The 11622-nt window shown below is 44.5% G+C and overlaps 1 protein-coding gene and 1 non-coding gene across 2 annotated transcripts; one reads left to right on the forward strand and one right to left on the reverse strand.

Moving 5' to 3' along the window:
- Positions 1-6923: 6923 nt before the first annotated feature.
- Positions 6924-6997, reverse strand: TRNAI-GAU (transfer RNA isoleucine (anticodon GAU)). The gene has a single exon. It is a non-coding gene; the product is annotated as a tRNA-Ile (tRNA).
- Positions 6998-8109: 1112 nt separating this feature from the next.
- Positions 8110-11241, forward strand: LOC100873148 (protein TPX2). Its single transcript, XM_044545264.1, has 7 exons — positions 8110-8359; positions 8981-9058; positions 9330-9434; positions 9554-9640; positions 9731-9790; positions 9925-10019; positions 10721-11241. The coding sequence occupies exons 1-7, from the start codon at positions 8315-8317 to the stop codon at positions 10842-10844; spliced, it is 594 nt and encodes a 197-aa protein (XP_044401199.1). The 5' UTR covers positions 8110-8314; the 3' UTR covers positions 10845-11241.
- Positions 11242-11622: the final 381 nt, after the last annotated feature.

Raw genomic sequence — 11622 nt, forward strand, 5'->3', positions numbered from 1 at the left:
AACAGGGCTCACACACCCGCCTCAGCAGTCTCCTCGCACCCGCTGCACCACGGCCCAACAATAGTCCGCCACCGCGCCAGCGTTTGCTGCACGCGCTGTCGACCCGTGCGCCCGCCGTCGCGCCAGCCCACTGCCCCTGCACGAGAAGCTGTCCCGCGAGCCGTGCCCCGAGCGGAGAGGAGTCAGTTCCTCGCCACCACCTACGCCGGCCGGGCTTTGCCTGGTGGCGCCGTGCAGCGACGGCGAGGGAAGGAGGCTAGGAGGAGAGGACACTGGTGGTGCTTTAGGGTTTGCTCCCGGTCGCCATGGGGACGACGTGGGGGAAGGAGTCCTATTCCTCACTTTGTTGTTCGTTGGGTCAGTTTCCAGCTCCAGATACATCCCTTTGAGTCCAATTAATATGAAACGGAGGTAGTTAGAATATAATGCCGGACGAAAGCCTTCATTTTTTTAGAAAAGGAGGATTACCCCCGGCCTTTGCATCTGAGCGATGCATGCAGCCATTTTATTAATTATTCTCAGAGACCTTACAAATCATTACATCAGTAAGTCTGAAGCCACCATCTTGGCGACACCAGTCGCTACTCCTATTCCCTTGATGCAGGGGTGCCGAATGTCCGAGCCTAATACCAAACAGACATCGCACAAAAACCTAACATCTAATGCCGGTTGCCCCATCCCAGCCACTTACTGGGAATGGGTCACACACCGGTCCGGCGCACTCACCGAGGCTACCGCAGCCGTCATTACTACAAGCCTTCATTACTACAACAACACTCATAATCATGTAGCAATATGCTAGAATTAACATATATGGAGTATATGTAGTTTTTTTGAGTGAGGAAACATATATATGAACTTAAAGACGAGACACGACAATAATTAATCATTTTTTTAAAAGGAGGAAGACCCTCGGCCTCTGCATTTGGGCAATGCATGCAGCCACTTTATTAATTATTCACAAAAGACCTTACAAAGAAATACATCAGTAAGTCTGAAGCCACCGTCTAGGCAACATCTGTACTCCTATCCAGTTGATGAAGAGATGCCGATAGTCCGGGCCTAATACCACATACCTCGCAACCAAGCCTAACATCTAAGACCCGAGGCCCCAGCCAAGCCACTTGCCGGGTATGGGGCACACACCGGTCCGGCGCGCTCTCAGATGCCTCCGCCGCCAACTGCCACCACTCCATCTTCAGAGCTGTACTAGCGCATCATCCTTGCCCGGTCTAGCTGCCGTAGACGCCACCACGGCGCCCAACGTCACCACCTCCCTGCACGCGAACTGCTGAGCACATCGCGGTCGCCGCTGGTACACCTCAGCACCATGCCGCCAAGTACCACCAGCCAACATAGCTTGAAGTCTCTGGAAGATCTGCTGTGCGTAGCACAAGCGTAGCACCCGCCGGCCAGGCATGACTTGACATCTTCACCGAAGCTCCATGCAAGACGAAGCCACTCCACCTCCTACCTCTGACTTCCAGCACTGCTCCACAAACAATGCTCCCAAGAGAGAAACCTCGTCGCAAGAAGATCCAAGTCAGGCCGCCGCCGCCTTAGATCTAAATAGGAACCTAAATTCGCCTCCGTCAAGATTTGAACCTAGGTGTTGGGTTTATACATCCACTTCCCCAACCACTTGAGCTAGGAAACAATAATTAAGCATGGACAGTTGCCTTAGCTTTGGCATTGTTGCCCATTGTTGCAAGTACCAGCCTCAAGTATGCAGACGACGACGTCGACATAGCTACCGCGGCAAAAGAGACCAGGAGACATAGCTATGAGCTACTATCTCGTTGCATTGCTTGCATTGCATGCAAACGTACACCTCCATAGCCGACAATGAACGAAGCTTCCTCCTAGCCCCTGTGGCTATCTTGGCCGCACTAGCTAGCCACACGGCCTTTGCATTTGCATGCATAACCAACCCCAGAGAGCGAGAGAAGGAAGAAGTTTCAGTCCCACCTTAAACAAATCATATTGTTGCTTAGCACTAGCGGCGTAGAAATATAAGTGCTATATTTATATGGTGGCAGTCTTCTTACGGCTTTTGGAAAACTGTTATCTAACGAATTGATGCCAACACTTGGTGTTAGGTGTGATAGAGCTAGGGTACGTGAGGTACTTACTGCTCACTACTTGTGTTTGAAGCCAAAATGTTAAGACCTGGATCTATCATATCATACTTAAATTGGGAGAAGCGACATGTGTATTCCTCTTATTTGCTCTCAAATGGGCGGTGAAACCTGAGAATGACTGATGGCCAACAATGCCCAAGCTAACAGATTTGCTTTCCTTGTTTTCTTTCAGCTGGGTTTTTTCTTTGTGATGAAAGTGAAACCAAATCTTTCCTACTTACAAAATTTTGAGTTGGTGGTGAGTACACTTCTCCCACTTCACTTTTAGTTGCCTGCGTGACCACAACTTTTGCATGATGTACGTGTGTACACACTCTGGTCATTCCATCTCTAAATCATGCATCAAGCTATTATGTGGTTCCACTGTTATCTCTAAATTCATGCATTAAACCACTGCTTGTTTGTTGCATATAACTGGTTATCAAACCAAAGCTAATCAGTGTACTCATTAGCCACATTTACATCCTTGTTTTTTCCATTATAGTTTTGTAGCAACGGACAAATTTCTATTAATATGCATAGATGATTTTAAATACTCAACTATTGATATATAAAAAGATGGCGTGGTATGTGGCCGTTTGCGTACCCAACTGGAAGTTCAACGCAGCAGTGGTTCCTGCGGCAGTGCTCAGGGGTTTCATTAGGCACATGCGGAGGAGAGAAGGCAAGAAGAAGCTCTGGGCTCTGCGAAATTGAGAGTGGAGGAATGAAGGAAAGGCGTTGCTTCATCAAAGGGGGTAATGTGTGTATAAGTCAACCTGCCGCACAAAAGCCAATGATCGATCGCATCACCATTCGTATATTTGTGCGGTTACCCCCTGCAGGGTATGTCACGTGACAACGGTTCATAGACGACTTAAATGGCCACAAGGGAAGCAACGACTCTCTCTTTTGAAATAGGCTTTCGCCCTACTTTATAGATAGAGCAAACATCCATACAATCAAGTTTGAATAACCAAACAAAATAAGACGGCTGGGGCATCAACACAATCATGCCCAAAAAACATAAAAGAAATAGAAAAAAGCCATCAAGTGGCAGACTAGCAGGCTAGCTGGGGAAGCAACGACTCCACGAGTCCAAATGCCAACAAGCAAGTCGCCTAACGCCTTCAGCAGGGCAAACGATTTAGCAACACACCCGCGACCTCATTACAAATATTGATGGAGGTAGCTTGTCGAGGGGAAGGGGTTCCATTGTATTTCCATGCCACGCATACCATATTTGGGTCGTATTTTCCTACATATGTGCGGTATTGGGGGGCCATGCATGTGTGGTCAACTTCCTCCGACAAGCCACCCCCTTTTACTCAGAAGTTCGGCGACTAAAGGCAGGAGGATTCGACGGCATGCAAGGCAAGATGATCAAGATGAAGGATGACGACCAGCGACATATATACACCCTTATATAAAGGCATTCGACAAACTCTAAGGGCATATTCAACATTCTCTGAGCCCTAAACTAGGTCATTAGAACATTCGATCTGGGTGCTCCGCCCAAATCGTCCACATGGAACTCAACGGGCTGACATCCAACTCGCCGATACCATCATTGTACTCATCTATTGTAATATCATCTCGATATAATCCTATATAAGGAATAGTGGGGTTGTTACTCCACTAGTGAGGTCCTGAATCTAGGTAAAATATGTGCCCCGTGTCTATCTGATGTCCATCTAGTAACATGAGGCTACTGTTGTTAGGGTCCTTGCAAAACACCCTGGACAAGGTTCATGGTGCATGTGGGTCAGGTACGCTAGCTGGTTTAGCGGACTCGGATTTTGGTAACCTGAGCAATAAGTTGCAACTGTTCGCCCGATAATCATTGACACACTAGTTACCTCATGGCTGTAAAATAACTATGTTGATTTTTGTACCAAATAATATCCCTTTCTATCTCCTCAAATCTTCTTGAGACTTCATATTCCAGTGTTCTTTGTGTTAAATGTTTTTGCGTCGTAGCCGCTCACGGTGCTCCTCCTCGCCCCTTGTTCTAGTAGGATATGTTTTTTTCAGGGACTTCTTTTAGTTGCATTTGTTTGTGTATAATATGTGGTGGTACATATTCTGTACGATATATATTTGCATGCGGTTGCTAGTAGGCATAAAGGAATCTCTTCACCAAACCCATCCATGGACTTTCTCACACATATTTGGAAGGTTGTCAACATCATTGCTTAGCTTTCTGATCAAGAATCATTGCCAAGGAGGTCCCAATATATTATCATCATTATCCTAAAAGGTTGAAAAAACGATTCTCCCAAAAGAAGACAATTTTATTTACCTTTGGTTTGGATAATATATATGGACAAATATCACAACTCAAAGAATATTACACATTTGTACATCAAAAATCAAATTAAGTGCCTTTGATTTTTGAGAAGTTAAAGTGTGGTGATCTGTAGTACGTGTATACCAGTATTTTTGAGAAGTTAAAGTGTGGTTAGCAAGATCACAATTCACACAGTATATATATGTACGTTTTTTCAATGAGAAGACACGCATAAAGAATTCGTGGTTGTTACTTCGTCATAACGAACTGACACCTACTACAAGCGGGCACGGTACGCTTTATTCGTCGTTCGTACGATCGATTTCGTACCCAAGATACCACTCGAAGACCCCGCAAAAAAAAAAAAAAGATACCACTCGAAGAAAGACGAGTGCAGGTGCATGCAGTGGCCGGAAATAAATATGCATGCATGCGTGATGCGGCCGGAAGGAGCGAAAACCCGCGCACGCTCATGACGCTGATGCGGCAGCTGCTCCATCCAAAACCTTGAAACATAAGGTGCCGAAATAACGAAAAACGTGTGTGACGCACGAGTGCCGGAACAGTGTCTCGCTTAATTTGGCTCTCACGCATCAACTACATATGCTGTCGATGCATTTTTCCGTGTTGTAGATATTGATACATTTTTTATTTATGAATTTGGTCAAACGTGAAGAAGTTTAACTTAAAACAGACCTAGAACTACAAGTTTTTTGGAACATAGGTAGGAAATACTTAGTTATGGTGTTGATGTCGGTCATCAATTTGCCGACAAACCAAATAATCTCTCAGTTTCTAAATATTTGTCTTTCTAGAGATTTTTACAAATGACTATATACGGAGCAAAATGAGTGAATCTATACTCTAAAATATGTCTATATACATCCGTATGTGGTAGTCCATTTGTAATCTCTAAAAAGACAAATATTTAAGAACGGAGAGAGTAGTATAATAGAACACCAAGCAAGGAAGGGCCATAATGCAAATTTTGAAAGCATACGTGTAAATCGATTGCCGCATCATGACACTCGTTACGTTGCCCCCGTCTCTGCCTCGGGGCTTTGAGCAAATCGACTGACGCATCATGCCGCTTGCTGTGGCGTCCTGAGGGCTTCATGCAAATAAAAAAAACACAAAAATAAAGCAACCACCTCATCAGGTGCCCAAGCTTTCCTCTTCCTTCCGTCGGCGGCACTGCCAGTCCGCGCCATGTCCGATGGCCTTTGGGCAATGGAGAAGCGGAGGATCTCCCCCTCAACCCCCCCGGCCACCGGCAGGACAGACCCCGTGCTTGTTCTTGTTAGGTTCAGTATTTTGGTTGGGGCTATATGGCGGTGGCGATGTGCCTTAGTAGGGATAATGTCTTCCATTCCTATCTTCGTCCCGATGTTGCGTCTAGTGTCATTAGAGGGCATGTGAAGGTGTGTCTCCAACGGATCTCGTGGGATCCGGCCGGTGCTGGTCTTTGATGGATCTGTTTGGATCCGGTCTTCTTCGTCTTGGTTTGGCTGTTTATTGGGTTGATGCTTCCAATCTACGAGTTACTTCATCAGCGATGGTTGCTGCTCTGGACCTATGGGGCCTTAACACGATGGCTCCCCGACTATCTACTGCAATAAGGTTTGTTCGGCTCCAGCGAGGGAGGGGCGATGACGGCGACGCACCTTCGGCTCGCTCAAGTACTTATAGTCGTCGCTAGGTGGTCCACAGACTTGGTTGTAATTTTTATTACGTCTTGCGTCTTTGTACTACCATGATTAGAGATTAATAGATTGAAAGTTTCTCACACAAATTTTGATTTATTTATAAAGCGAGGTGAAAGACTATTTCAATGAAGATCATTTTCGTGGAGAGCTCGATCAACACCTTGCTTGGCATGACTGCATGGCAAAGTAAGACGAATCGCTTGGAATTAACGAACAAATTGAACCAGCACCTAAAAGCGCGCTGCGACAGATGATTCGCACCAAAGGCACCAGCGAAAACGAGTGTTGCACCGTTGCAGCAGCGCAGTACGTCACGGTTGCGTTTCGGCTGCATGCATGCCGCAGAAAGAACGTGTGAGATATTAAATGTTAAAGCACTGGTGCGCGCGTCGGCTGCCTGATCGACATCCATCCGTCACACTTGTTTTCTCTCAGAGAAAGCAATATTCGTCATCATACCTTGGAACATAAGGAACCGATCGATCGGTCGGCCTGAAAATAACGAAATCGATCAGTGCGACGTAGATTGATGTAAGATGGCCGGATACGCATGCAACACGATCGCCGTTCCGTTAGCCTTTCAATTCATGCATATATCATATGCATGCTAAGATCTCCCACTTTATTACTCGTATTTTTGAATTAGAGCTGCACATGTATAGCTAGGCAAGTATGTAAAATGAAATCTCTGCTGCTGGCCCGCATGCATGTCAGCGAGACAGAAACATATAAAATGTACATATATTGAAGAAAATATGGTTTTTATATTACATATAATTAAGCTTATTGTGGATAATTAAAAAAGAATGGTCTCGGAAGGGCTTGAACGTTCGACCTACGGTACATCGGACCGTCGCTCTAACCAACTGAGCTACGAGACCTTGACAACTACTATTATTTATTAATTATTAAGTATAAAACAATTATTGGGTTAGCCAACAGAAACAAAGGTATAGCAGTAGTTGAACGGAATTTAATGAAAAACATGGTCCAACTGGGCTACGGCTGATCTAGCTAAGATGAGAATAAAAACTAACCGGTTCAAGAGCATACATGGCGAGCCTTGATCTACACAACTGCGTGGAGTAGTCTCAGACAAACTGAGTTTTCTTCGGCCGATTTTTACATTGTTATCCGACATAAATGTAACTATCTCTAAATTCGACGTAAAATCTTAATAAATCAACAACGCGTTAAGAGATACCTAATTATGTGCGGAATATGAAGCTATATATACTGTCTAAGCTATGTCCGAAGCACCAAATTAGAACCAGCTAGCATGTGTAGGCGACTATCTAAGCCAGTTACTGGCAGCTACTTACCACACACACATGGAACTAATAAAACGATCACTCATAATGCTGTGTCTCAGGTAGCATAGCTGCCATAAAATGCATGCAGAAAATAGCACACATCTAGAATGTCGTGAATATGCCAAAAAGCTGAGACACAACAATCATGGCTACGCGTGCAAACAAGATGAGTCTGTTGCCTAGGCAACGTTAAGGTTGTTGCAAGTGTCAGCCTCAAGCCAGGAGCCAATTAACCTGGCAAGCTAGCAACCTCACAGAGTGCCTGCCTCTATCCATGGCTTCTTCAAGCTCTCTTCTTAGACACACCCCCGAAGAATCTGCGATGCGATCGATGTGCCGCGACCGCGAGCGCGTGCGACGAGAAGTTTCAGTCCCATGCATAACCAACCCCAGAGAGTGAGAGATGGAGGTTTCAGTCCCACCTCAAATAAAGCAGCCGGAGAAGTTTGTTAGCCTGGTTCCCTTGGCTGATGGCTATGGCTCAACCCATGGTTGGTAGCCAGTGACAAGACACTCTCTCACACAGACACACACAGTCATACATGCACACTGCTGATGATATATGATATATATGCTGAAAGCGTGTACTGGTTGATTTGGACGTGGGCTTAGAGGCCTCTTGAAGGAACCCTGAATGGAATGGAATAGATGGCTGGTGAAGTGGCACACTATCTAGCTAAGCTAAGCTAAGCTTGAAACCTACCACCATATCCCACTTGTCTCTTAGCTAGCTAGAAAGAAAGAGGTGTGTTGTGCATGCGTGGTGCTGGGCTAGCGCTATAAAATGGTGCAACTATTGGTTGCCTAAGCCATCCACCATTGTGTTCCAGCTTGCATTCGGCACATCGTGTTCGTGTTAGAGAGAGAGGGAGAGAGATCTCATCCATGGCTAGAGAGATGGAGAAGGCAAGGAAGGCCACCTCCCCTAAGGTTAGTTAGGAAATGCAACAATGCATGCATGCATCCCGTTGCCTCTGCGGTTCTAGCTAAGCTAGGGTTCATCAGCTGGGACTTGGTTTCCGGCCCTTAGACGTGCATTGATCATGGAAACATTTGGTTGGTATTTGCAGCATGTTCAATGGATTCTCAGCTTGGCTGTCATTTGCAGAGCATTTTGGTTCTAGCATATGGGTGAAGGCTTAAGATCGACTTCGCCTTGAACATGCAAATTCTTCCACTAGTTGTAATGCAAATTCTTTCACTAGTTGTAGTTATTAATAAGTATATTGCATGTCTAGCTTGATCTTTTCTAGTTACACGTACGTCATTTTGTATACATGTCAGTTACTTTCAAGTTAGTTAAAGCCTTTCTAAGCAAGCCCCTGGCGATTTTGGGTTAGCTTGGGTATCATTTTCCCTACTTTTTCTTGAACGTACGTCATTTTGTATACTAGTCAAGGCAAGCTACGCTTTGCTTGTCGGCTTGCACATATTTATGTTCTGTCACTCACGGTTTAAAAAATACTTATCTTATAGTTTTCTTAAGTTGAACTTTTATTGGAGTTAATTTGTTATGCTTGATTTTAAAAAGTTGTTATTTGTTTCCTGCAGAGCTCATCAACTAGTCCAGGCCCGAAAAGCCCAGCAAGGAGTGGAGGGTCCCCTCCTCATAAAAAGAACGTCACCGAGGTACTAATAAATTTGTAGGACTGGCGTGCACATCCATGCATCTAGTAATGTAGCGCATCTCTTCTTCTTTTCTTTTTTGACAGTGACATATCTTTAGTATGTACACTAAAGAGATGGGACTGAAAACTTTTAGGGGTGCAACATCTCATTTCATCTAACCAGCTAGAGTCTTTCCCTATGAAAGCATTTTCATAGGGGTACTTCTATGATTTTTTATAAATTACGATTCCAAATCATGTTTCGGCTAATTATCTCAGTATGTCCTTTTCAGGCACGACCAAAAAATGAGCAGCAAAACTTCCGTAAAGGCGGTCAAGACTCGGCAACTCATGATGAGAGCAAACGACGTTCACCAACTTCACAAACCTCACCCAAGGTTCATTTCAAACATTTACAGAGATAAATTAATTAACCCTAACAGAAGTACTAGCACAAACTGGTGACAATATGCAGACAAGTATCCTGAAACTTTCATTTAAATTAATTTCCTATCAGAGATCGACAAAACACGAGCAGCCGCTGAGCTACTGCAGGCTTCACACCGAGGAGCGGGCCATAAGGCGAGCTGGCTACAATTACCAGGTTATAGAGATGCACATTCCCTTTGCCATAACAATGGCCCTTATATACCCTTCTACTTTGAGAAACTAATAAGCTGTAAGAAACTTACAGATTGCAAGCAAGATAAATACCGAGGAAATTATTCGGAGATTTGAGGACAAGTTATCACAGGTGAATAACACATTTCGGAGGCATATATGTTTTGCCTATTTTTTTTTTTTAGAAAAGGAGGATGACCCCCGGCCTCTGCAATGTTTTGCCTATTTGGTTGGGTCATATAATAAGCAGGTTTCTTTTACAAATAGGTGATGGAGGAGCGCGAAATCAAGATGATGAGGAAGGAGATGGTTCCAAAGGCCCAACTTATGCCAGCATTTGACAAGCCATTCCATCCACAAAGGCAATTATCACATACATAACTGATCATATCATTAACCTGTCCCGCTGATATTGTTGAGCAAACTTATCATTAATCAATCGAATAAGAAGTGGGTCACTCGATCTATCACTAGGTGTAGAACAGAATGTGGACATTAATGAAGGAACAAAACATAGCATATACTTAAAGAAAACTAGTGGATGGATATACATATGCATCATTCACCGTTGAATAGAAACGGGAACTTGCTTGGAGCCAACAACCCTTGCATGCCTATGTAATCGGCTAGCTTTAATTTGATTTTTTTTGGTACTAGTAGTAGTACACAAAGTGGGGACTAGTTAACAAGCAGTTAGCGATATGATTGATTAATTCAGTGCTAGAGTATACTCCCTCCGTTCCTCCGTTCGTGAATAAGTGTACATCTAGTTTTTGTTCCAAGTTAAAGTTTTAAAATTTTGACCAACTTTATAAAAAATAGTAGTAACATATGACATCAAATTGGTATATTATCAAAGTACATTTCAAAACGGATCTAGTGATACTAATTTACTGTCGTAAATGCTTTTACTTTTCTCTAGAAAGTTGGTCAAAGTTTTAAAACTTTGACTTAAGACAAAAGTTAGATGTATACTTATTCGCGGACGGAGGGAGTATATTCAAGGAACAAAGATGGACAGACATGGTGATTGAATGAAATTGTGACGTTGACGTGCGTGCAGGTCGAGGAGGCCCCTCACCGTCCCCAAGGAGCCGAGCTTCCTGAGGCTCAAGTGCTGCATCGGCGGCGAGTTCCACCGCCACTTCTGCTACAACTCCGGCGGCGGCGCCAAGGCCGTCAACTGATGATGCGAGACCGATGAAAGATGGACCGTACGTGAAGGGAAGAACTGTATTTTTGCCGCTCGCTCCGTCAGTTGATGTGCATGCTGCCGTGTCATGCACCCATGCATGGCCTGCATGCATGCATGCGCGCGTAGTCTTACGTAGTGCCAATATTCAACCGCTTGCTTTTGCGCCCGATCGTTTTCACGCCACGTACATAGCCAATAGTGCTTCCTTTTTCTATCTCTTCTTTTCTTGATTTCTCTTACTTTGTTCCTTTCAATTTCGCCACTAAAGACTAGGAGGATAAAGAAAGTCTCGATGGGTCATCAGGATGTAATGCATGCATGCATGCTGGCTTTACGTATGTGTGTCTCTCGATCTGGTGATGATAATGATAAAAGCTCCGCATTTGCAACCATGAGCGTCGTCGTTTTGCTTTGCTCCATCTCCATCCAGGAGTAGTGAAGAACCATGCATGCTTACCTCGTTTGATATCCATGTGTGTGTGTGTGTTCTCTGAGAGGCAGACATATACACGTCCAGGTCGCTTTCACGGAGGAAATTCAACTCTTGACTCAGATCTGAAACTGAAAGCAGTCATTTGGATCTGAATTTCAACCCAGGCATGCTCGATCGCCTCATGCATGCATATATGCTTTCCACCGAATTGGATCGAAGTGGGCTGGGATTTTCTTTCTAGCGTTTATAGCACCATATTGTATTTCGTGCTTGCTCACCGACAAGCTGACGCAAGCTTGAGCTCACCAGAAAAATATTTTAAGATGGATATTAGCTA

The sequence above is a fragment of the Triticum aestivum genome, chromosome 5D (genome assembly GCF_018294505.1).
Source record: "Triticum aestivum cultivar Chinese Spring chromosome 5D, IWGSC CS RefSeq v2.1, whole genome shotgun sequence".
NCBI lineage: Eukaryota > Viridiplantae > Streptophyta > Magnoliopsida > Poales > Poaceae > Triticum > Triticum aestivum.